Source organism: Salvelinus alpinus, chromosome 12 (genome assembly GCF_045679555.1).
Source record: "Salvelinus alpinus chromosome 12, SLU_Salpinus.1, whole genome shotgun sequence".
Classification (NCBI taxonomy): Eukaryota; Metazoa; Chordata; class Actinopteri; order Salmoniformes; family Salmonidae; genus Salvelinus; species Salvelinus alpinus.
In genome coordinates, this window is record NC_092097.1 from 35,103,183 (window position 1) to 35,130,952 (window position 27,770).

Consider the following 27,770-nt stretch of genomic DNA (forward strand, 5'->3'; position numbering starts at 1 on the left):
CAATCATGTCACCAAAAGAAGACCCTCAATATTTATTATAAAGGAGCTTCAAGCTTATTTTGTGCACTTTTCACCACCCTGTGAATTCATAACTCATCAGTAGCAATAAACTGCATGATTTCCTGACTCATAGTGGGAGGACTACATGAATATCATCACGTGACTCCAAATGTACAGTGCATTCAGAAAGTATTCAGGCCTCGACTTTTTCCACATTTTGTTAAGTTAGCCTTATTATAAAATGTATTAAATAAAATGTTTTTCCTCAGTCTACACACAATACCCCATAATGACAAAGTGAAAACAGGTTTAGACATTTTTACAAATGTATTAAAAATAAAACACAGAAATACCTTATTTACATAAGTACTGAGACCCTTTGCTATGAGACTCAAAATTAAGCTCAGGTGCATCCTGTTTCCATTGATCGTCCTTGTGAAGTTTCTACGACTTGATTGGAGTCGACCTGTGGTAAATTAAATTGATTGGACATGAGGAAAGGCACACAGTTGCCAGTGCATGTCAGAGCAAAAACCAAGCCATGAGGTCAAAGGAATTGTCCGTAGAGCGCCAAGACAGGATTGTGTCGAAGCACAGATCTGGGGAAGGATACCGAAAAATGTCTGCAGCATTGAAGGTCACTAAAAACACAGTGGCCTCCATCATTCTTAACTGGAAGTAGTTTGGAACCACCAAGAGACTCTTCCTAGAGGTGGTCGCCTGGCCAAACTGAGCAATCGGAAGAGAAAGGCCTTGGTCAGGGAGGTCACCAAGAACCCAATGGTCAGCGCTCCAGAGATCCTCTGTGTAGATGGGAGAACCTTCCAGAAGGACAACCATCTCTGCAGCATTCCACCATTCAGGCCTTTATGGTAGAGTGACCAGACGGAAGCCACATGACAGCCCCTTGGAGTTTGCCAAACAACACCTAAAGGACTCTAACCATGAGAAACAAGATTCTCTGGTCTGATGAAAACAAGATTGAACTCTTTGGCCTGAATGCCAAGCGTCACATCTGGAGGATACCTGGCACCATCCCTATGGTGAAGCATGGTGGTGGCAGCGTCATCCTGTGGGGATGTTTTTCAGCAGCAGGGACTGGGACACTAGTCAGGATCGAGGGAAAGATGATCGGAGAAAAGTACAGAGAAATCCTTGATGAAGTCCTAAGTGCTCTGGAGCAGGTTCTCAGACTGGGGCGAAGGTTCACCTTCCAACAGGACAACGACCCTAAGCACACAACCAAGACAACGCAGAAGTGGCTTCAGGACAAGTCTCTGAATGTCCTTGAGTGGCCCAGCCAGAGCCCGGACTTGAACCCGATCGAACATCTCTGGAGAGACCTGAAAATAGATGTGCAGCGATGCTCCCCATCCAACCCGAAAGAGCTTGAGAGGATCTGCAGAGAAGAATGGGAGAAACTCCCCAAATACAGTTGTGCCAACCTTGTAGCATCATACCCAAGACTTGAGGCTATAATCCCTGCCAAAGGTGCTTCAACAAAGTACCTAGTAAAGAGTCTGAATAGTTATATAAAACGTTATAGTTTTAAATGCATTAGCAAAAAAAGTTTTTGCTTTGTCATTATGGGGTACTGTGTAGATTAAATAGTGTTTTCCCTCATCAATCTATTATAAAATAAGGCTGTAATGTAACAGAATGTGGAAAAGTCAAGGGGTCTGAATACTTTCCAAATGCACTACTTTGATAGAATAGCATCATATATGCGCATAAAAGGTGTTTCGCATAATACATTTTACAGACACAAAAAGATTCCACTTTGTCAAGCAAGCGTATTTTGTTTTGTCGACATTTGGAAAGTTTACAGACAAATGAGCAGTTTCCATCAGGCCTGTCATTTAAAAAAAATCCTTTACTCGCATAAAAAGTAAATGAAACCTGGTTAGAGTAAATAAGTTGTTGTATTGTGGGATTGATAAGGCAAATGGTAGTAAATGCCCGACTCAATGTACATTACATTCTAGACCACAGGATTCTACCTGTGTGAAGAACCCACACATCAATGCCAGAAATAAATCTTCAACCTACCCTTTTAAAGCAACACATTCACCTCAGAGTTGACTTTCCACCACCTGGTTTCTAATCGATATATTTATTTGAATTCACATTTCACCTCAACTTACTTCACCCAATCTGTACCTGCATAGTGCTCTTTATCATTTATCATCTATCACCCCACCCACCCCCATCATCCATCCACCCTAGATATTTTGTGTGTATGTATTGATATGTAGGCTGTGTGCTGTTTGAAAATGTATGTAGTTCTCTCCTTGAGCTGTTATTGTCTATTGATGTTCTGTATTATGTAATGTTTAATGTGATCACCATGAAGAGTAGCACTCACCGGTCTCCTTCTCATTCACCCACCCTCGTAAAAATCTTTCTGTAAAAAACTTACGTTGCTCTGGACTTTGAAGTCGGACAGCGAGGCCATGAGCTCGTCAAGCTCCCGCGTGGCGGAGGAGGCTGAGATTCTGGCCTGCAGCTGGGAAGGCGTCTCCTCCTCCCCCAACTTCTCTACAACCAATGGGGTGGGGCTAGAGATCACAAACATTAGGTCATAATGATGAGCGTTAAATGACCAAAGGCAAACATGAACACACAGGACATAGCACAATCTGAGTAAGATTAAACTGTCTTCAGGAACTTGAGGTGCAGTGCCATTGCTTTGCAGTCAATTGTCCCCCAATGTATGGGAATAGCAACATTTTGGACAAGCCCAAATCCTTACATGGGAGAGGGAACAGAACTTTCTTGCTCGTCAAGGAGGCTCTTGGCGCTGGGGCGCACGTATTCGATGACTGGTGGCCTGGTGGCCACGCTGCGTTTTGGCTTCTCCATGGTGGGGCGAGGCAACTTGCCTGCCCCAGAAACCCCGTTCGCCTGCACATAATGGGTGGTGCTGCTGGAAGGGAGGGGCGGAGCAGACTCTTCTGCAACACAGGAGGAGAAAAATATTTACATATTGGCAAGTTCCAGTGGGTGAATGAGAAGGAGACTGGTGAGTGCTACTCTTTTATGTACCAAATAGGGTTTTCTACGTGTGGGCCCTGGTCAAAAGCAGTGCACTATATAGGGAATAGGGTGTCATTTGGGATGCACACATTATGGTGTAGCGTACCCTCAGTGGGGAAGGATGGTGTGTTGTGCTGCACAGCGTTGAGCTCCAGAAGCAGCCGGTCCAGCTCCGACAGGTTGCAGCCCAGGGAGGAGCTCATGGCAGCCTCCGTACTCTTCTGCTTGTTGGGGAAGCTGCAGGAACCAACAGACAGCTGATGTTCATTTTGTCATGTGTCGCTACATGAAGTGTATTGTTTATTATGATCATTATTACCTGTAGACGTGGTCCTCTTCACTTTGGGGTAAGGGGGGGCTACTGCTGTCCCTGGACCACAAGCTTTTCTGTGCAGGGCTGTAGGACTAAGAAAGGACAGGTACATATTTAGAAGTGTTCTAGGTAAAGTGGTAAATGGGTGAGAGGGTGTCATGTGGGCACAGGCTTTTGCTCAGTCTTCAAGATTTTATTAGTTGAATCAGATCGGTTACCAACTTGCGCAAAAGCCTGAACCCACACCAGCCTTGTGTGTGTATGGGAACACATGTATGTATGTATGTATGTATGTATGTATGTATGTATGTATGTATGTATGTATGTATGTATGTATGTATGTATGTATGTATGTATGTTTGTACCTGTTTGCACAAGGGGGTGGAATCTAGGGGGTCAAGCAAGGTTCCATTCAGGGCCTCAGCAGAGGGAGGTGGTGGTACAGGGGGAGGGGCCTGTCCTCCCGTGGGGAAAGAGTAGGGTGTCTCGTCCGGCAGAAACACTGGCCGCTTGGAGATGTGGGAGGTCGTCGACTCCAAGTCCGCCAGCAATGCATCTAGGAACATAAGAGTAAGACCCTTTTAATATTAATTCCTATCCTGGTAGACTCATGTATCCGGCCTTATAAATCAAAAGCAAAGTTTTCAAAAGTTGACCTGGTGTAAACAGAAAATCCCTGACAAGATTGACAACACCAAACATTGGGAAATCACCTTGGCTTATGTTGGTTCCACTTTTCTGGGCTCCGTTATTTACTTAAGAAATAAGGAATACTCAAAATGTGCACTTATAAATCATAACAACTTTAATCAAAATACAGCTGTAGACAGAAGTCAAAGATCAAACATACAACTGATGTCTCTCCTGAGTTCTGCCCCGAACAAAAGAAAGACAGGATCTTATATACCCCACACCTTATGGTGGGATCTCCTATGTCCAAACCTGCATGTGCAGATAAAATAACAAGTTATTCTTAACACAAGGTTTCTGAGAACCTGTCTCAATGGCATGCAAATCTGCCCTTGTTTCAGAGAAAAACAGAAGCTGTCTCTCACTATCACCCTCAGTCCCTTTTCTCAACGACGACGCGGGGCTGTGGGTTTTGGCAGAGAGCTAGACACAGACAGAGGCCTCAATATTCAGCTATACAGTGAGAATAAGTACAATGGCACGTAAGCAAATTAATAACATAAAGCAATGGTGGGAGTCTTTAGAAGACCCCCAAAATCAACTTTAACCCTTCACTTATTTGATTGCATCTCTCAAGGAGAAGTTTTATTTGAAAAAAGTAGGTTATTCCTAGACCTCTCATCAATCAATAACGGACGACAAGCCCGCCACTAGTCTACTGTAGTTTCAAATGAATTTGTTGTGCAGGTTTATTTTATATTGTCATGGTATGACCTGTGATCCTGTCATCATCATCATCATCATCCTCCTCCTAGTCATCAATAAGTACACTTGACAGCTTGATGATCTGGCACTTTCCCAACGTGTCCAAACACAGCCAGATGTGAGCAACATTTAGACATCTTAGGAGGAGCAGCAGGGTAGTAATCCACTTCACTGAATCATCTGCACTGTTACCACACCTTTGGTTACTCATTTACCCTGCTGCTCACAAAGTTTCACTGTTAATAGATGTGAAGTAGACAGCAGCGAGACATAAGCTTTGGTAACATTTTACAGTAAAAAGTGTACTTTATAAACTATTTATATACACTATTAGTAAACGGTTTCTACATTTTCCTAAATAGAAATCCTTAAAATCGCTTTAAGTAGGTCGTCTACCACAGCTTTCTCTGGTCAGGTTGTAATCCCCTCACTGCCAACCAATTGTTGCTTTCCACCTTGATAGACATGGTCAATCTAGATCATGTTCATCCCATAAGAAACACCCAACCACAATTTCCCACTATAAAATGCAGTCATTCTATCCGGGTAAAGAAAATGGCTAGCCAGTTAGCCACCCAGTTGGTGGGCAAGAAGAGAATGAGCAAGGTGACATTATCCACACTAATTCTGTATCAACCACCATAACGTTACACACCCATGTTCCTTATACTGAGATTACTTCTCTTAAGCAGTTGCCTCTGATTTCACAAGTGTGTGAAACTGACCATCTTCTGCACTACGAATACGTTCCCTACTCTACTCTCCACTGGACTTTACTTCAGTCATCAACAATAAACAGAACAAACAAGCCCAAACCATAAATGAACTGTGAACAACATATGTATGCACCTACACTTCAAGAAGTTAACAATACAAGGTCACACTAAACATAACTGATGACAAAAGGTGAGAAATAAAAAGGAAACCACAAGAGAAACATTAGTGGAAACAACATACCCGAGGCGATAAAGAAGAAGACTAGCACATACACACCCAGGGAGGACGAAGAGATGAATGCAAAGGAGAGAGCAACCCAAACCCACTGGCTGACAGGCAGGAACTGCCACCCTTAACACCAGAGACTGATAATGAGAGAGAGGGGAGGGAGGAAAGGGAAGGAGAGGAGACGTCACTTTGTGGCAGCGGGAGGATTAGGTTTACCCCTAGCTATGCCAATTTGGAGTTTCAGCCTTCTTGGCTCTCTGAAGGCTGAGGTAAGAGTCTGTTCACACTCACACGACTGCTGCAAATAACGGTTTACAAACTAGGCAATTAGAGCCAACTCGACGGCGCATTACAAGAAAGCCTGAGAAACATTAAAAAGTTGTGGCAGTGCTGGAAGGAAAGTTGTGAAAGAGGGAGGGAGAGAATGGGTAGAAAAGAATGATATGGTCTCTGAGTACCATGCCTACAGAGGGAGTGGTGTGAGTGGTAATCAAATTAACCCTTCCTTCACACGGGCTGCTGTTCTGTCGGTCTCAAGGTTCATTCCAAGTGTGCTTGAGTTCAGTGACCAGGTCATTTAACATCATAACACACTCCCTCATCAGTATGAGTGGCTGAAATGGAGAGTATCCCATGGCCCAAGGAATCATGGAGGCCAAAGACAGACAATGGTGACAGCTGGGCTGAGCACTGGATCCACTTTGGCTAGAGTTGGCGTTAGCATCATTAGCATGCTGGATGATGACAGGGTTAGCGAAGCAGAGTAGTTTGCTGACTGACTCCGAGACACTGTAAACATCTCAGTGGATTTGATTCTGGACACAGCAGAGCCGGGTGTTTATTCTCCAACAGCCAGATACTCCCTTTAAGGGGAAATATATAGCCTAACAACCAACCAACTGCCCAAAGGGTGAGGGAAAGTAAAAAACCGCAGCATCCAAAAAGTCAGCCATCATTCTGGGCAACAGAAATGCTCAAAGATCCATTTACGGTTGATTTCCAGCGGAAGGAGTTTCAACAAGGTTTTTGTGGGGAAGGTTATGTACTAGTACACCTACAAGCAAATACGTAGAATAGAGAGTCTTTAGACCAAGACCAGCCTCCAGTAATTATTTATGGTAGTTCTAAGGCCTCAGAACATGAAGGAAACAGATTGCAACAGGAGGAGGCTGGGGTTTTGACATTTCTTGTTGTAGACCTAAGCATTCGTGTGGAGGCCTACAAAAGTGTGTCAGTCCTGTGCGCCTAAGGGCTGAGGGGAACATATTACATTTTAGTCATTTAGCAGATGCTCTTTTCCAGAGCAACTTACTGTAGTGAGTGCATACATTCATACTTTTTCTATACTGCTCCCCCATGGGAATCCAATCAGTTGCAAGCGCCATGCTCTACCAACAGACCCACACAGGAACATGCCATGACACATCAGCTCCCAGCCAGCCATTCACATGTTCTGTTCTAATATCCAAACTCAAATTTCATTCAGAATGAAGCAACATATTGGGAATGCATTCTAAGGGGTGTGCTAGTGTGCATATTGGAACTTGGCCAAGGACTGTGCACTCTTGCCTGTTACTAGGCCATCCAGAGGTCGGGAGGGAACTGCAGTAGAAGTTAAAAGTACCCTGAATGAGGGAGAGGCTGTGTCCGAATACCCATACTACATACTTAAAACTGTACACTAAGCACTCTTCTTTGCATACTATTTAGCACGTACCATTTAGTAAAAATTATGCAGTATGCCATGGCCGCAACAACACGGATTCGGACTCGCTCAGTAGGTGGGGCGGGGCCGAGTGTTGGTGGATTTTTCCAAATTCAACAGACTTGCATCGCATTAACCAGCATGATAATAGCTCATTTACAATTCAATACATTTCTCTAAACTCTGAATAGAATAGGAATGGAGTTCTAGGCATACTCAGACTGTTGAGGCAGACTATCACAGATACCTTAGCCCATCTATCCTATTTAGACAGAAACTGATCACTTCGTTCCAGTTCAACATACACTACCGTTCAAAGGTTTGGGGTCACTTAGAAATGTCCTTGTTTTTGGAAGAAAGGCACATTTTTTGTCCATTAAAATAACATCAGATTGATCAGAAATACAGTGTAGACAGTGTTCATGTTGTAAATGCCTATTGTAGCTGGAAACGGCAGATTTATGGAATATCTACAGTTGAAGTCGGAAGTTTACATACACTTAGGTTGGAGTCATTAAAACACATTTTTCAATCACTCCACAAATTTCTTGTTAACAAACTATAGTTTTGGCAAGTGGGTTAGGACATCTACTTTGTGCGTGACAAGTAATTGTTCCAACAATTGTTTACAGACAGATCATTTCACTGTATCACAATTCCAGTGCGTCAGAAGTTTACATACAAAGTTGACTGTGCCTTTAAACAGCTTGGAAAATTCCAGAAAATGATGGCTTTAGAAGCTTCTGATAGGCTAATTGACATCATTTGAGTCAATTGGAGGTGTACCTGTGGATGTATATTTCAAGGCCTACCTTCAAACTCAGTGCCTCTTTGCTTGACATCATGGGAAAATCAAAAGAAAATCAGCCAAGACCTCAGAAAAAATATTGTAGACCTCCACAATTCTGGTTCATCCTTGGGAGCAATTTCCAAATTCCTGAAGGTACCACGTTCATCTGTACAAACAATAGTCCGCAAGTATAAACACAATGGGACCACGCAGCCGTCATACCGCTCAGGAAGGAGACACGTTCTGTGTCCTAGAGATGAACGAACTTGGGTGCGAAAAGTGCAAATCAATCCCAGAACAACAGCAAAGGACTTTGTGAAGATGCTGGAGGAAACAGGTACAAAAGTATCTATATCCACAGTAAAACAAGTTCTATATCGACATAACCTGAAAGGTCGCTCAGCAAGGAAGAAGCCACTGCTCCAAAACCGCCATAAACAAGCCAGACTACGGTTGTAACTGCACATGGGGACAAAGATTGTACTTTTTGGAGAAATGTCCTCTGGTCTGATGAAACAAAAATATAACTATTTGGCCATAATGACCATCGTTATGTTTGGAGGAAAAAGGGGGAGGCTTGCAAGCCGAAGAACACCATCCCAACCGTGAAGCACAGGGGTGTTAGCATCATGTTGTGGGGGTGCTTTGCTGCAGGAGGGACTGGTGCACTTCAAAAAAGATAGCACCATAAGGAATTTAAAATGATATGTGGCTATATTGAAGCAACATCTCAAGTCATCAGTCAGGAAGTTAAAGCTTGTTTGCAAATAGGTCTTCCAAATGGACAATGACCCAAAGCATACTTCCAAAGTTGTGGCAAAACGGCTTAAGGACAACAAAGTCAAGGTATTGGAGTGGCCATCACAAAGCCCCGACCTCAATCCCATAGAAAATTTGTGGGCAGAAGTGAAAAAGCGTGTGCGAGCAAGGAGGCCTACAACCTGACTCAGTTACACCAGCTCTGTCAGGAGGAATGGGCCAAAATGTACCCAACTTATTGTGGAAAGCCTGTGGAAGGCTACCCGAAACATTTGACTCAAGTTAAACAATTTAAAGGCGATGCTATCAAGTACTAATTGAGTGTATGTAAACTTCTGACCCACTGGGAATGTGATGAAAGAAATAAAAGATGAAATAAATCAATATTTCTCTACTATTATTCTGACATTTCACATTCTTAAAATAAAAAAGTGGTGATCCTAACTGACCTAAGACAGGGAATTGTTACTGGGATTAAAGGTCAGGAATGTGGAAAAACTGGGTTTAAATGTATTTGGCTAAGGTATATGTAAACTTCAACTGTATATTGCTAGTCTGTAGTCCAGGACCCTATAGATGTAGTGAGGGAGGGGTCTTATAGCCCTTCCCCTTCTATTAATACAACATAAACAATTATTATAATACATCAAACATTTGGTGCAGCCCCTATCACGACCCCAAGGTCCTTCACAAGGTCCCCCCCCCCCCCCCATCAGTCACCAGAGCGTTTTAGACCATATTACTATTGAACTATTAACCAATTTAATAACCAGACCGTCATACAAACTTGCTATGCTGAATTCTTGACGCACAATCGAACGTGCTGCTATATGCACGCCCACAAGCAAGTCACAATGGGAGGCCTAAGCGGGCACGTGGCAATTTACCGCTTGCTAGTGTACATGCGCCTTACACCCATGAAGCGGCCAATCTTTGATCAAAGATTTGTCAAGTGGAGGCACTGCTTCTGATCGAAACGAGCGGCTTCGCTGTATCACTGCCCCTGGGAGAATCTCAATTGCTTGTGTCCCCTCTTCTTTCTTTCTTCTCAAAACCCATTGGTGGAAAGTTTAGAGGGGCCGGACCTCTGGCTTTCTTATCCAAAGGGTTATGAAAAGTAGAGGGGACGCGAGGGGTATGCAACTGGGATTCTCCCTGACTCAGAGTAGCCTTCCATCATGCTTGACATGTTGCGTTTATATTTTTGTTCAGCAGATTTTTTTTTCTTCTTCACCCCTACTTTGACAGTCAGGCGCCCATGAATCCATATGTTCAAATCAAAAAGGTCTGATTAACATGACATCTACAACGCAGCCACATCCTGATACATTCAGAAATCAAAAGATGGTTTAGTATTTGTTTAAAAGCTCTGACGAAGGCCAAGCGAACAAGAAACCCTCTTCAAATGAGAAAACAAATCAACTTTGTAAAAAGATTTATCCTACGATGCAATACGCAATCATTTTAAGGATAAAAAAATAATACTAATCCTACATTTGAACACCACTGCAGAAGCTTCGCTATTCAGTATCTTCCCAATTAAGTAGCCTAGTTTTGTTGTTTGGCTACAACTAAAGCTAGGGCCGATCACGCACAGCCCACCTCTTCCAATGTATTGTGGACAGCGTGCATCGAATTATACTAGTTGAAAAGCCAAAATGAGGTTAACATCCGGGCATTTAAACCATACTTGTTTTTCGAAAATTCACATAGAATGTTTTATACTATTTAAGCATAATGAGAACGTGTCATTTCCTGCTATTCGTTGATTTCAGTAGCGCATCCCCAGTACTCTATTTTCTAAATGCTGCATAATATTAAACGTTATTTTTAGCATACTCAACCTACTATTTAGAACACAAGTATGGGTATTTGGACATGGCAAGAGTCTCCTCGGCTCACCTGCAGCTGGGAGATAGCATTTCAACCTCAGAATACTAAACCAATCCTCTTCCATAAAATGCTGACATTCCATAACTGTAATATACAGTCAAAAAGACATGAGCCGTATTGGAGAACAAGTTCCTAAACCAGTCACCCAACAGACAGTAACTAGGACGACTTGAGCTCCCTGTTAAGAGGTTGAGATCCCCTGGCTAAAATAAGAAGCCTAAAGCCCCTAAATATACCCACCACCAGAGCTTTATGTGCTTGGGTGAAGAGCATGACCAAACTGCAGGATCAGCAACCACAAAGAAGGTTCTAGACTTTTCCTTGCAGTTCCATCACGACCAAATGTGACCCGATTCAGGAAACTAGGCTTATGTCGCAAGCCACGACTTCACAGGAGAGCCTTTTGAACGTACATTTTTTAATAATTTTTTGGGCAGAAATGCCTTCTCGAACATGTGAACTTTCATGTGCCTTAATATCAAACTTGTATGTCATCTGTAAATACAAATAAAATTGTTAAATTACGAGCCTAGTTGGTTAGCCACAGAGAAAGTGAGCAACCTTCCCGCTAGCCATGATTGGCTGAGATAATGTGTGGGCTGGACATGCTGAAAGATGAGTTTGGATTGGTCTGCGGTGTTGCATTTTTAGTCTATAAAATGAGCTGCTCGTAATGCAGTTAACTAACATTGAACCTATTGGTTAACTTTATCTAGGTATGACAATCGGTTTGTACTGCTAGTTAAAGCCTGCTGTTAGCTAGCCAGCTGAAGTTAGGTGGCTGGTTAGCGACAGTAACTAACATTACCTGTATGAACTGTGTATAGTGAAATCTCAGAATGCCATTTCACATCTATTGTATAAAAATGCTAAAATATTTGTCTGTAATTTGTTTTTCAGCATCAAATCAGTAGAACACGCCTGACTATCATCTACCAGTCATACTGTCGTCAAGAAGAGAGCTGGCCCAAGCAAGCAAAGGCAGCAGCGCAGTCAACTACATGCACCATTTCTTCACCAACTACAGCTTTAGGAAAACACGTGTGGAACTGAATTGTGAAAACTGCAGTGGCAAAAACAAGAACAAGTTTGTGCTCTGGTATTGTGCCTGGTGGACCCTGCACAAGCTCCACCACAATCTGGACCGTCACTTCCTGATCACAGGCCACACCAAGTTTGCCCCTGACTGGTGCTTCGGCCTCATCAAGCAACGCTTCAGAAAGACCAGAGTGAACACTGAGATTGCTGGTGTTGTGAAGGACAGCACTGTGACAGGTCAACATCCCACAGCTGGTTGGACTGGAGGATATTACGGTGCTGGTGGAAAGCTATGGCTGGCAACAACACCTGACTCTGTACTTCAGGCCGCTGCCACAGATCAAACAGTACAAGCACTTTAGGTAAAAAATTACTTTAATTGTATGAGGTTATTCTTATCTAAACTTGGGAGGTGAATTGATGTTGTGCAGGGTTGTAATGTCAGATTTTTTTGTTCCCCGTTTTACAGCTTCGATGCTCTGGAGCCTGGTGTTGTCGCCAAGGAGCGGTCGGACTGTCGGGACCAGGTTTCAGCTGCTGCGCATCCTTCCTCCCATAGATGGTCTGCCTGTACAAGCACCACCTGGACTGGACACAGCTAGACAAACTATTTGTTTTGAGAAGATCAGGGAGTTTTGCGACAAAGAGGCTATGGACAAGGGCAGGACAGAAACATTAGGTACCAAAACGTTCAATGGCCCTTTTCTCAAAAGTGAGTTTACAAGTTGATCAACCTTCAAAGCAGAATTACTTTCCCATTGTTCCTCAATTGCAGTGTATGACATACCATTTTCTAGCTCTGAGTATCTACTTTTATCCAATGTAAAAAATTAAAAAAAAAGATTTCAAATTTTGCTACATAAGACCGATTTGAGCCGGTCAGTCACAAATATTAAACAATAGGCTGACACCTGGATGAAGTGAAGACTAGAGGATAGTTGAAGGGTGCCACAACAGAAGTGGGTTGGTGTGACCGTGGAGACTCCCTCCCAGTTCAAATGAACTGTGTTTCTTAATTACGATGTCGCCGTGAGCACAGAGCCACTTAGGATTCATTACACATACAGACACAGACAGACAGAGCATGCTGCCCTGTTCTGAACCAATTGCAATTTTCCTGTCCTTTTTGTGGCACCGGACCACACGACTGAACAGTAGTCCAGGTGTGACAAAACTAGAGACTATAGGACCTGCCTTGTTGACAGTGCTGTCAAGAAGGTAGAGCAGCACCTTATCATGGAAATACTTCTCCCCATCTTAGCTACTGTTGTATCAGTATGTTTTGACCATGACAGTTTACAATCCAAGGTTACTCCAAGCAGTTTAGTCACCTCAACTTGCTCAATTGCCACATTATTTATTACAAGATTTAGTTGAAGTTTAGGGTTTCGTGAATGATTTGTACCAAATACAATGCTTTTAGTTTTAGAAATATCTTATCCCTTGCCACACACTCAAACTGCCACTAAGTGCTGCAGTCATTTCAGTCGCTGTAGTAGCTGACATGTATAGCGTTGAGTCATCCACATACACAGACACTCTGGCTTTCCTCAAAGCCAGTGGCATGTCATTAAAGGTAAAAAAATAAAATAAAAACTTTTTCAAAGGGCCTATCCATGTAAAAAGGCAGGCCTTCGCCAAGACACTTCTACCCATCTTCAATTATTGTGTCTTGAATGATCATGTCTTCAAATATCCCTTGCTTTTAGGTTACGATTAGCAAACAAAATAAATTTGCCACACTGACAAAATGTCGTCAATTATTCACCCATGTAAGCCATAAATGCTTTTTTCCTACACATGTTCATGCTGGATGATATGTGTAGCTAACCCAGTATATAAAATAGATAAGATGCCATCAGCTAATGGGTTTCAGGTTTGCTTATTTTTTCACCATTCTGCTTCATTCTAGTCTAAATCAAACAGCGTATGTTGCAGACAGAAGAGGGCGACATTGAATTGGTAAAAGAGAGGGAGGGAGAGACTTATGCAGAACTGTCAACATGAGGGCTTTAAATGTCATTGTGTTACCATCTTGAACATAGGCTACTTGATATAGGGAGAAGGGACATGTATTGTAATAGGCAGGGGCACAACTGGGGGGGGGGGGACATAATTAGTATTATTTTTATATCCAGTCGGATAAACACTTCAAAAACACAAGACCACTTTGAGGTGTCCACTTGGTTCTAAAGCACACCGTTGCCTCGTTTGTATCACCAGGGGAGACAAAAATGTCATTTCAGAATGTGGGGGAGGGGGATATGTCCTGTCCCCAGTGAAAGTTGCACCCCTGTTAATAGGCCAATATATGTCAGTCATCCCAACAAGAGAGTGGACAGAGGCAATGAAAGCTGGAGAGAAAATCTGCCATGGTTATGTTGAGCATTCCTCCCTTCTGTATATCAACTATATGCCCCATCTCTCTTCATTATCTTATCTGATGGGCAGCAAGGTGTATGGGAATTTCTGACATGCTATCGCCGCCTCACTTTTTATATATATATTTTTTTTATAAAATAAATAAAAAGAAAGATGTTGAGCCTCCAGTGTCAGAGTAGGTTTACTAAAACGGACATTTTAACAGTCAGTAGAGTGGCTTGTGAATATGACATGAGCTGGCAAGCTATTTGAGAGATGCTGCAAACACACACACACCCTCTCCAGGTCAGTGACAGGAAGCAGAATCCTGTTGGGATTGTGCGTGCATCAGAAATTCCAGCCACTTCTGCGACAACATTCACAGGTGCCTACCCACTAAAACTAGAGTAAACACATTCAGGCAACCAAATGCATTCAGGCAACCTAATGCATACCAAAAAGTCCCGGAATAATCTTAAATTGAGCACACACAGACACACAAGAGGCTGAGTGTGTTCAAAAATAAAAAGGCACACAAAATACCAGAGTTACCACAGTATCAGATAGAGTACAGACAACCCAAACTGGTCACTAAGAGCCGGGAAACTGTGACAAGTCAGGCAAATATATACAGTGGGGAGAACAAGTATTTGATAAACTGTAAAATCGGCAGTGTTTCCTACTTACAAAGCATGTAGAGGTCTGTAATTTTTATCATAGGTACACTTCAACTGTGAGTAGAATCCAGAAAATCACATTGTATGATTTTTAAGTAATTAAATTGCATGACATAAGTATTTGATCACCTACCAACCAGTAAGAATTCCAGCTCTCACAGACCTGTTAGTTTTTCTTTAAGAAGCCCTCCTTTTCTCCACTCATTACCTGTATTAACTGCACCTGTCCACACACTCAATCAAACAGACTCCAACCTCTCCACAATGGCCAAGACCAGAGAGCTGTGTAAGGACATCAGGGATAAAATTGTAGACCTGCACAAGGCTGGGATGGGCTACAGGACAATAGGCAAGCAGCTTGGTGAGAAGGCAACAACTGTTGGCCCAATTATTAGAAAATGGAAGAAGTTCAAGATGACGGTCAATCACCCTCAGTCTGGGGCTCTATGCAAGATCTCACCTCGTGGGGCATCAATGATCATGAGGAAGGTGAGGGATCAGCCCAGAACTACACGGCAGGACCTGGTCAATGACCTGAAGAGAGCTGGGACCACAGTCTCAAAGAAAACCATTAGTAACACACTACGCCGTCATGGATTAAAATCCTGCAGCGCACGCAAGGTCCCCCTGCTCAAGCCAGCGCATGTCCAGGCCCGTCTGAAGTTTGCCAATGACCATCTGGATGATCCAGAGGAGGAATGGGAGAAGGTCATGTGGTCTGATGAGACAAAAATAGAGCTTTTTGGTCTAAACTCCACTCGCCATGTTTGGAGGAAGAAGAAGGATGAGTACAACCCCAAGAACACCATCCCAACCGTGAAGCATGGAGGTGGAAACATCATTCTTTGGTGATGCTTTTCTGCAAAGGGGACAGGACGACTGCACCGTATTGAGGAGAGGATGGATGGGGCCATGTATCGCGAGATCTTGGCCAACAACCTCCTTCCCTCAGTAAGAGCATTGAAGATGGGTCGTGGCTGGGTCTTCCAGCATGACAACGACCCGAAACACACAGCCAGGGCAACTAAGGAGTGGCTCCGTAAGAAGCATCTCAAGGTCCTGGAGTGGCCTAGCCAGTCTCCAGACCTGAACCCAATAGAAAATCAATACGGACTTTCAACTCCCTCCAAAGATCTTCTATGGGGTTGAGATCTGGATACTGGCTAGGCCACTCCAGGACCTTGAAATGCTTCTTACGAAGCCACTCCTTCGTTGCCCGGGCGGTGTGTTTGGGATCATTGTCATGCTGAAAGACCCAGCCACGTTTCATCTTCAATGCCCTTGCTGATGGAAGGAGGTTTTCACTCAAAATCTCACGATACATGGCCCCATTCATTCTTTCCTTTACACGGATCAGTCGTCCTGGTCCCTTTGCAGAAAAACAGCCCCAAAGCATGATGTTTCCACCCCCATGCTTCACAGTAGGTATGGTGTTCTTTGGATGCAACTCAGCATTCTTTGTCCTCCAAACACGGCGAGTTGAGTTTTTACCAAAAAGTTATATTTTGGTTTCATCTGACATTCTCCCAATCTTCTTCTGGATCATCCAAATGCTCTCTAGGAAACTTCAGACCTGGACATGTACTGGCTTAAGCAGGGGGACACGTCTGGCACTGCAGGATTTGAGTCCCTGGCGGCGTAGTGTGTTACTGATGGTAGGCTTTGTTACTTTGGTCCCAGCTCTCTGCAGGTCATTCACTAGGTCCCCTCGTGTGGTTCTGGGATTTTTGCTCACCGTTCTTGTGATCATTTTGACCCCACGGGGTGAGATCTTGCGTGGAGCCCCAGATCGAGGGAGATTATCAGTGGTCTTGTATGTCTTCCATTTCCTAATAATTGCTCCCACAGTTGATTTCTTCAAACCAAGCTGCTTACCTATTGCAGATTGTCTTCCCAGCCTGGTGCAGGTCTACAATTTTGTTTCTGGTGTCCTTTGACAGCTCTTTGGTCTTGGCCATAGTGGAGTTTGGAGTGTGACTGTTTGAGGTTGTGGACAGGTGTCTTTTATACTGATAACAAGTTCAAACAGGTGCCATTAATACAGGTAACGAGTGGAGGACAGAGGAGCCTCTTAAAGAAGAAGTTACAGGTCTGTGAGAGCCAGAAATCTTGCTTGTTTGTAGGTGACCAAATACTTATTTTCCACCATAATTTGCAAATAAATTCATTAAAAATCCTACAATGTGATTTTCTGGATTTTTTTTTCTTATTTTGTCTGTCATAGTTGAAGTGTACCTATGATGAAAATTACAGGCCTCTCTCATCTTTTTAAGTGGGAGAACTTGCACAATTGGTGGCTGACTAAATACTTTTTTGCCCCACTGTATATGGGGCTTTGGTGACAAAACGGATGGCACTGTGATAGACTGCATCCAATTTATTGAGTAGGGTATTGGAGGCTATTTTGTAAATGACATCGCCGAAGTCGAGGATCGGAAGAATGGTCAGTTTTACGAGGGTATGTTTGGCAGCATGAGTGAAGGATGCTTTGTTGCGAAATAGGAAGCCAATTCTAGATTTAACTTTGGATTGGAGATGTTTGATGTGAGTCTGGAAGGAGAGTTTACAGTCTAACCAGACACCTAGGTATTTGTAGTTGTCCACATATTCTAAGTCAGAACCGTCCAGAGTAGTGATGCTGGACGGGCGGGCAGGTGCAGGCAGCGATCGGTTGAAGAGCATGCATTTAGTTTGACTTGTATTTAAGAGCAGTTGGAGGCCACGGAAGGAGAGTTGTATGGCATTGAAGTTTGTCTGGAGGTTGTTAACAGTGTCCAAAGAAGGGCCAGAAGTATACAGAATGGTGTCGTCTGCGTAGAGGTGGATCAGAGACTCACCAGCAGCAAGAGCGACATCATTGATGTATACAGAGAAGAGAGTCGGCCCAAGAATTGAACCCTGTGGCACCCCCATAGAGACTGCCAGAGGCTCGGACAACAGGCCCTCCGATTTGACACACTGAACTCTATCAGAGAAGTAGTTGGTGAACCAGGAGAGGCAATCATTTGAGAAACAAAGGCTATCGAGTCTGCCGATGAGGATGTGTTGATTGACAGAGTCGAAAGCCTTGGCCAGGTCAATGAATACGGCTGCACAGTATTGTTTATCGATGGCGGTTAAGATATCGTTTAGGACCTTGAGGGTGGCTGAGGTGCACCAATGACCAGCTCGGAAACCAGATTGCATAGAGGAGAAGGTGCGGTGGGATTCGAAATGGTCGGTAATCTGTTTGTTGACTTGGCTTTCGAAGACCTTAGAAAGGCAGGGTAGGAGAGATATGTTTGTAGCAGTTAGGGTCAAGAGTGTCCCCCCCTTTGAAGAGGGGGATGACCGCAGCTGCTTTCCAATCTTTGGGAATCTCAGACGACACGAAAGAGGTTGAACAGGCTAGTAATAGGGGTTGCAACAATTTCGGCAGATAATTGTAGAAAGAACGGGTCCAGATTGTCTAACCCGGCTGATTTGTAGGGGTCCATATTTTGCAGCTCTTTCAGAACATCAGCTGACTGGATTTGGGAAAAGGAGAAATGGGGAAGGCTTGGGCGAGTTGCTGTGGGGGGTGCAGTGCTGTTGACCGGGGTAGGGGTAGCCAGGTGGAAAGCATGGCCAGCCATAGAAAAATGCTTATTGAAATTCTCAATTATAGTGGATTTTTCTGTGGTGACAGATTTTCCTATCCTCAGTGCAGTGGGCAGCTGGGAGGAGGTGTTCTTATTCTCCATGGACTTTACAGTGTCCCAGAACTTTGAGTGTGTTGCAGGAAGCAAATTTCTGCTTGAAAAAGTTCACCTTGGCTTTTCTAACTGCCTGTGTATATTGGTTTCTAACTTCCCTGAAAAGTTGCATATCACGGGGGCTGTTCGATGCTAATGCAGAACGCCACAGGATGTTTTTGTGTTGGTTAAGGGGAGTCAGGTCTGGAGAGAACCAAGGGCTATATCTGTTCCTGGTTCTACATTTCTTGAATGGGGCATGCTTATTTAAGATGGTGAGGAAGGCATTTAAAAAAAAATAACAAGGCATCCTCTACTGACGGGATGAGGTCAATATACTTCCAGGATACCCGGGCCAGGTCGATTAGAAAGGCCTGCTCGCTGAAGTGTTTCAGGGAGCGTTTGACAGTGATGAGAGGAGGTCGTTTGACCGCTGACCCATTACAGATGCAGGCAATGAGGCAATGAACGCTGAGATCTTGGTTGAAAACAGCAGAGGTGTATTTAGAGGGCAAGTTGGTTAGGATGATATCTATGAGGGTGCCCGTGTTTACGGCTTTGGGGTGGTACCTGGTACATTGATCATTTGTGTGAGATTGAGGGCAACAAGCTTAGATTGTAGGATGGCTGGGGTGTTAAGCATGTCCAAGTTTAGGTCACCTAGCAGCACGAGCTCTGAAGATAGATGGGGGGCAATCAGTTCACATATGGTGTCCAGAGCACAGCTGGGGGCAGAGGGTGGTCTATAGCAGGCGGCAACAGTGAGAGACTTGTTTTTAGAGAGGTGGATTTTTAAAGTAGAAGTTCAAATTGTTTGGGTACAGACCTGGATAGTAGGACAGAACTCTGCAGGCTCTCTCTGTAGTAGATTGCAACACCGCCCCCTTTGGCCATTCTATCTTGTCTGAAAATGTTGTAGTTAGGGATGGAGATTTCAGAGTTTTTGGTGGTCTTCCTAAGCCAGGACATCCGGGTTGGCAGAGTGTGCTAAAGCAGTGAATAAAACAAACTTAGGGAGGAGGCTTCTAATGTTAACATGCATGAAACCAAGGCGATTACGGTTACAGAAGTCATCAAAAGAGAGCGCCTGGGGAATAGGAGTGGAGCTAGGCACTGCAGGGCCTGGATTCACCTCTACATCGCCAGAGGAGGAGTAGGATAAGGGTACGGCTAAAAGCTATGAGAATTGGTCGTCTAGGACGACCGGAACAGAGAGTAAAAGGAGCAGGTTTCTGAGGGCGATAACATAGCTTCAAGGTATAATGTACAGACAAAGGTATGGTAGGATGTGAATACAGTGGAGGTTAACCTAGGCATTGAGTGATGATGAGAGAGATATTGTCTCTAGAAACATCATTGAAACCAGGTGATGTCATTGCATGTGTGGGTGGTGGAACTGAAAGGTTGAATAAGGTATAATGAGCAGGGCTAGAGGCTCTACAGTGAAATAAGCCAATAAACACTAACCAGAACAGCAACGGACAAGGCATATTGACATTAAGGAGAGGCATGCTTAGGCGAGTGATCATAAGGGTCCAGTGAGAGGTGAGGTTGGTTGGGGTCACAGCGATTCAGACAGCTAGTCGTGCCATGGGTGGCAAGCTGGCAGAGGATGGAGGTCTGTTTTTAGCCACCTCGTGCATTTCCGTCGGTAGATTAGTGGGGTTCCGTGTGGTAGAGGGGACCAATCCAATTAGCAAAATAGTTAGTGGCCCAAGAAAATTGTCCGATAGACCTATTCAGATAGCAGCCGATAAGACAGCTAACGATTAGCGGGCCGCAGATGGGAGTTCAGGTTACGTTGCGACCAGTTGGATAACTCCCTCGGGCAGATAACGTCGGTAGTCCAGTCGTGAAGGCCCGGTGGGGGCTTCGCATCGGCAGTAAAACGGGTTCGGATAGGTGATTGTAGCCCAAGAGTGGCTGATGGAACTCTTCAGCTGGCTAGCTCTGGAATAATTTATGTTTGCTCCGGGACCGACTGTAGCCAATAGTCACTCGGATAGCAGCTAGCTTGCTGCAAGATCCAGGTGTAAATGTCCAGAGCTTGCAGTAGAAATCCGGGGATATGGAGAGAAAATAGGTCCGGTATGCTCTGGTCTGAGCCGCGTTGTACAAAACTGGCGATAGCTTTTCGAGCTAAAGGATAGCTGATGACCGCCAACCGTGGTTAGCTGAATACTAACGTTAACCAGTGAACTGGCTAACTTCTGGCTAGCTTCTGGCTAGCTTCTGTTGTGGATTTCAGATGAGGTGAATAATATATATATTTTTTTTTTAAATTGGTGAGGCAGGTTGCAGGAGATTGTTTTGAAGTTGAGTTTTTAGAAATAAAAAGATATAAAAAGATATGCGAAGAAAATATATATATATATATATATATATATATACACATACACGGGACACGACAAGAAGAGGACAAAGGACGTCTGACTGCTATGCCATCTTGGAATAATTGGATGATATGAATACCGAGTATGTCTACTTCACCATCAGCCCATTTTATTGGTAAACTGCAAGGTAATGTAAAAGTTGTATTTTTTTAAGGATCCAATACGTAATATTGTACACTTATGACAATTAGGTTTTAGTCCAGAAAAGTTATCTAGATCTTCAATGAGACATTGCAGGGATCTAGCTTGCGGACTTAAACTTGAGTCATCGGCATACATGGACACCTTTGTTTTTAAGCCTTGGATTTCTAATCCTCTAATGTTATTGGATCTTATTTTAATAGCTAGCATTTTGATGGCCATAACGAATAGATATGGTGACAGCGGACACCCTTGTTTAACTCTTGACAATTCAAAACTGAGAAGTAGCCGTTATTTACTATTTTTACACCTGGGGTTGCTATACATAATTTTCTTACCCATTTTATAAGAGAATTACCGAAATTGAAAAAAATCCAGGCATTTGTAAATAAAATCCAGTCTTACTTTATCAAATGCCTTTTCAAAATCTGCTATAAATACCATTCCTGGCTTCTTGTGTTTCATGATGTTCTATTATTTCTAGTAGTGAAAAAAAAAAACTGTGATCAAGATGAACAATACCTGGTAAAACCCTTTAATTCTGAGTGCTATGCATTTTGCTAGTATTTTTGCATCACAACATTGAAGTGTAAGGGGCCACCAGTTTTTAGATAGACCGTGTCTTTATATTTGCCATCTGGGTCTTTTTTTAATAATAGAGAAATCATACCTTCCTGCTGAGTACCTGACAGACTACTATTTCTATAGGAGTAGTTAAAACAATTTAACAATGGAGCTTTTAAGTATATAAAAAAAATACTTGATATACCTCTACCGGTATGCCATCTTTCCCTGGGGGTTTTCCAGACTAAAAGGATTTAATAGCCTCAAAAAGTTCTTCCTCTAATTTGGCCTTCGCACTGATCTTTCTGTACATTTGTTAATTTTCTATTTTTTATATTAATTTGGAAAGAATTCCTTACCATAATCGTCATTCAGTGGGATAGGATGAGACGGAAAAGAGAACATCTGCCTAAAATAATTAGCTTCCCCTTTTAAAATATAATTCAGAGAATCATCGATGACTCCGTCTTCAGTAACGAGTATCTGCAAATTCTTTTTGTTAGCGTTCCTGTATTGGAGTTTCAGGAAGAATTTTGTGAATTGTTCTCCATATTCCATCCAGTTTGCTTTATTTTTGTAATAGATCGTTCTTGAATAAGTTCCTCAAGTTCTTTTTGTTTATCCTCTAACTTATTTTGTATCTCTGTAGTATTGTTTTTATTGCTATCTACCTGTACTATTAGTTAATGGATTTCCCTTGTTAGTCTTGTTTCTTTAGCCAGAAACTGCTTTTTTATTATTGATGAATATTGAATGAAGGTACAATTAAAAGGTATCCTAAACAATAAGGGGATTTTCTGAACCTATATTATACTGGAAAAATTCCGTTATAAATTATTTTGTCTTAGTTAAAAAATAAGTTGTCCTCCAGTAAACTTTGATTAAATTTCCAATATCCCCGTCCACGTGGAACATCTATAAGAGTTATGTGAATGCCAATTAGATGATCAGATCGCATTCTGTCTCCTATTAAAACTTTTTTAACCTTTGATGCAAGAGAGAAAGAGACAAGAAAGTAGTCAAGACGACTAGCTTGATTAAGTCTCCATGTATATCTCACTAGGTCGGGGTTTTTTAGTCTCCAAATATCTACTATTTTTTAATGTGTCCATAATATTTGTGATTTCCTTAAGGGCGCGGTGATGATAATTTGTAGAGTGATTACCTTTACGGTTCATTGAGGTACTTAACACTGTGTTATAGTCTCCTACCATAATGATTAGATCATTTGTTGCCTGTAAGTTCAATAAATTGGTATAAAATGTTTTCGAAGAAGAAGTGTGGATCATCCTGATTTGGACCATATAGATTAAACGAGCCAAATATCCACCTTCCTTGCAAATCATTCCTGATTATTTGCACATTCAGATCAAAATATTTGTAAATTAATATCATCACACCCTTTGAGTTCCTTTGTCCATGACAGAAAATTATTTCACCACCCCATTCCTTTTTCCACACAACTTCATTTAAGGATGTAGAGTGAGTTTCCTGTAAACAGTATATGTTATATTCCTTTTCTTTTAGCCATGTAAAGACGGATCTTTTTTATAATCTGCCAAACCGTTACAATTATAACTAGCTATACTTATTTCACCCCTTACCATAACTAGATACTATTCTCAGGCTAAATTGACCATAATTAGTGCTTGTAAAGTTACTGCCATCAGAGGTATTATGAAGGTCAAAACTAAAGCTTTCAAATGTCAGATATTTAGAATTAAAGAAAAAGGTTCTAGTACTATTTGTTTTTATTCCCTTAACTGTTTGCCTGTGAGCCAATGCCACAGATGTTAGAAAATTGAGACACATTTTTAATGTAGCAAATCTGGGTAGGTTGATGTGTATGATATTGGATATGATATAATGAGTGTGTATGATGTCTGTATAAGCGTAAGACTAATGTGTGATGTCCAAATAAATAATAACTCTGCCAATTTGCATGTTTGAGTGTCTATGTGTGTAACATGTAGTGTGTATAGCCTTAATATTCATAATTGTAATCCATATCGTATCACCATCATAGTTGCATCATAATTACCTTTAACATAATTGAAAAACACATCCCAGCATTTCCATAGCAATTGACTTTTCACATGATCATGAAAGAGACCTTGCATTACTCTAGAGACGGCTTCACTACAGTACAAATGTATTCCGTACAATATGTTATTGCACAATGCCCCTATTTTAATATCTTCCCCTTGCTTGTTGTAAACATATATAAACTTGTAGACAAATACATAAAAAAGATAGAGAAACACATTAAATGATAAAACACTTCGACAATAGAGGGAGAGAAGAGGAAAGAGAGTGAGAGAAGAGACCGAGATCAGGTGTGTGTGTGTGTGTGTGTGTGTGTATAAGTCCGTATGTGTAAGCAAGCATGTAGTTGAGTACGTGTGTGTTCATATCCACTTCATATTGTTCACATCATGTTGCAAACAAGAACGTAAGCAATAAAAGCATCTCAATTAATGATGCACCAGAAAAGCCCTGAGTCGTATTCATAAGGGCACACCGTAGCAAAACGTTTTGCAACGGAAAAGGAAACCAAGTAATTGGTATTTCTCATTGAACGCTAGTTCCGGTAGTCCCTCCCTGTTTAAGTTTGTTTTCTTCTGTTTGGTGCCTAATGAATACGACCCGGGTCAAAGATATTGTACCAACCCTAAAAAGTTATCAAATATTACTGCACAGGGGGAGACCCACTTACGTTCTCTCTACCCTACTCTCAATTTCACACTTTACTCCTCTAGTTCTGCTTCTCTCTCCCCCCAACACACAAGCCAGTAGGGAGTTGAGGAAACCCTGTAGCCGACAAAAACAAATGACCAAGACCAAATGCATTACTTTCAAACCATTGTGTGGATTTCTGGGACTAGAGTTTGCGTAAGTGACAACAACCCATGTCTTATTTCACAAAATGTGCAGATGCATAAGAATCCACATCTCTACAATGTTCACGACGAGCAAGAGGCTTTACTGTTTCAGTGAGCACTTGACTACACCTTGACTGATACTGCTTCATGGGGAGTGCTGCTGACCAGACAACTGACCAACCAGAGGCTGTTGTTTGTGTCTGCCTGGGCTCTGAACGGTTCTGTCTCTGTTCTGGAAGCCAATATGGGTCACGGGGTCCAGGACAAGCCAGTCTTTGTCCCCCTCCACTTGGACACAATGTGAGGGGGAGGAGCGGGGCGGCCCCTGGAACACCGTGAAGCTCCAACAAACATTTTGCTGGGCCACATCATAGTCTGGAAAACAATCAGTCTGTTTAAGTGTCAGAGAGAGAGAATTAGAGAAGGAGAGTGGGGGAGGGAAAGGGTTCAGTATGAGGAAATGGGATAGGACAGGAGGCTTCTATTAAGTACTAGTTGGCCTGGAAACCTGTTTCCATAAAAGTGCCATCCCCTGCAGCAGTGGGCTATAACCCTAATCAGTAATCAGCATTGTCAGAGGAGCCAACTGGACATTGGGTCTGGATTGGTCCATCTCTCCTTATAAGTGGATCAGGCGTGTGCATGTTCATCTACAGGCCATAATCTCCATTTATGTATCTACAGTAGAATAATAGTGAAGACATCAAAACCATGAAATAACATATGGAATCATGTAGTAACCCCCCCAAAAAAGTGTTGAACAGATCAAAAATATGTTATATTTGATTCTTCAAAGTAGCCACCCTTTGCACACTCTTGGCATTCTCTCAACCAGCTTCATGAGGTAGTCACCTGGAATGCATTTCAATTAACAGGTGTGCCTTGTTAAAAAGTTAATTTGTGGAATTTATTTCCTTCTTAATGCATTTGAACCAATCAGTTGTGCTGTGACAAGGTAGGGGTGGTATAGTTTTGTACTTTTTTGGGCAAGCCACCACTTATTACAGTAGCTGCATGTTTAATATAGGCTAGTCTTGACGAAGACAATAGCGTTATGTTTGGCAACAATAGCAAGCCTATCAGAGATATCGTGACAAGATCCAGAGGCCCAGAACTGAACCACACACACCAAAGTTTGCAACAGAACAGTGTACTGTCTACACTCGTTTGTTTTTAAGAAACAGTTTAAATTAAATTGTTTAACTCATAGCCTAAGTTTGTGTCCCGGATTCCTGTTTAATAGCAGTTAGATGCTAGCCGTCATGAAAACGGAGCAGGCTAACGCTAGTAGTGCTAGCCCACTGGTGTTTTAAAATCCACGGATGGGCACAAACGCATCAGGTGTGAGGATTTCCACACAATCACAAGATGGAGGGTTTTGTCTACCCTAAATGCACCACCATCAAGCAGCTTTGGGAAGAGATCCTCCAGCTGTTCTCGGCTGCGAGAAAAGGATTACCTGCTTTCTAAGTACACCGACCTTGTTGTAACCCAGGCAAACTGAATCTCAGGTTTAAATTCCTTCTATAGCAAAGCTGTTGAGTCGGGGACGTTGGTCTGTCCCAACGGACAGATGTTAAACTCAACTCCATAGCCAATGGGAGACTGGACACTCGGAACGCGAACGAAAAATCGGGGAGGCTTCATCTAGCCGAGAAGATCTGATCCAGCTATCAAACAGCTTAGCCCCGCTTGAGACAGAGCTACCAGCCCCGGGAGTCAGCACAGATCCTGGGTGTATACCAACAGCCGGCAGACACCCAGTGACATCCTCCCTTACCGCAGTTCACTTCCCCATCGGATTCCATCATGACCACCATCATTGTGGGCAGCTCGATGGGGAGAGATTTTGGCCTGCCTACGATCTGTGGACCGACCAAGGTCCACTGTCACCTAGGAGCCCGTGACCAACTCCCTCCCCTGCCCACAGTTCTGGCCAACTACTCCAATATTGACACCATAGTCACTCACGTAGGTTTTAACGACCTTCGTTTTAGGCGATCTAAGGAACTGAGGAAGGACTTTATTTTAAAACACTAGGGCTGACCCCATTTAGTCGACTGGTCAGTTGACAATTGTTTTGTGCCGATATACACTACCATTCAAAAGTTTGTGGTCACTTAGAAATGTCCTTGTTTTTGAAAGAAAAGCACATTTGTCCATTTAAATAACATCAAATTGATCAGAAAAACAGTGTAGACATTCTTAATGTTGTAATTGACTATTGTAGCTGGAAACGGCTGATTGTTTATGGAATATCTACAAACGTCCATTATCAGCAACCATCACTCCTGTGTTCCAATGGCACGTTGTGTTAGCTAATCCAAGTTTATAATTTAAAAAGGCTAATTGATCATTAGAAAACTATTTTTCAATTATGTTAGCACAACTGAAAACTGTTGTCCTGATTAGAGAAGCAATAAAACTGGCCTTCTTTAGACGAGTTGAGTATCTAGAGCATCAGCATTTGTGGGTTTTATTACAGGCTCAAAATGGCCAGAAACAAAGACCTTTCTTCTGAAACTTGTCAGTCTATTCTTGTTCTGAGAAATTAAGGCTATTCCATGCGAGAAATTGCCAAGAAACTGAAGATCTTGTACAACGCTGTGTACTACTCCCTCCACATGACAGCGCAAACTGGCTCTAACCAGAATAGAAAGAGTGGGAGGCCCCGGTGCACAACTGAGCAAGAGGACAAGTATATTAGAGTGTCTAGCTTGAGAAACAGACGCCTCACAATTCCTCAATTGGCAGCTTCATTAAATAGTACCCGCAAAACACCAGTCTCAACGTCAACAGTGAAGAGGCGACTCCGGGATGCTGTCCTTCTAGGCAGAGTTGCAAAGAAAAAGCCATATCTCAGACTGGCCAATAAAAATAAAAGATTAAGATGGGCAAAAGGACACAGACACTGGACAGAGGAACTCTGCCTAGAAGGCCAGCAGATTACATCGCAATCCACAAGGAGACTGCGTGGCAGGCTGACCACCTGTTATGTGAGTGTAGCATCAAAAGGACCTTGTGGCTGGAAGGAGCCACGGTAAGTTGGCTCCCTCCTTGCAACATATTTTCATAAGACCACTCCACAAAATATATATCTTTGCTTATATTTAGCAGAGTTACCTTGTCCTATGGATATCTACACAGTTATCAAAATTGGCAAGG

General features: G+C 42.7%; 1 protein-coding gene across 2 annotated transcripts in view; it reads right to left on the bottom strand.

Moving 5' to 3' along the window:
- The window catches only part of LOC139535992 (paxillin-like), a 56,739-nt gene that overhangs the window by 16,968 nt on the left and 12,001 nt on the right, over positions 1 to 27,770 (bottom strand). The window contains exons 1-6 of one of the 2 annotated variants that reach the window (XM_071336038.1): positions 5,702 to 5,785; positions 3,715 to 3,905; positions 3,356 to 3,441; positions 3,143 to 3,273; positions 2,753 to 2,954; positions 2,420 to 2,558 (exon numbers count right to left, since the gene is read on the bottom strand). In XM_071336038.1, the coding sequence (XP_071192139.1) occupies positions 2,420 to 2,558; positions 2,753 to 2,954; positions 3,143 to 3,239 (438 nt within the window). In that variant the 5' untranslated portion in view covers positions 3,240 to 3,273; positions 3,356 to 3,441; positions 3,715 to 3,905; positions 5,702 to 5,785. Of the gene's footprint in view, positions 1 to 2,419; positions 2,559 to 2,752; positions 2,955 to 3,142; positions 3,274 to 3,355; positions 3,442 to 3,714; positions 3,906 to 5,701; positions 5,786 to 27,770 lie in introns of those variants that run through there. The other variant, XM_071336037.1, reaches the window with a different exon arrangement.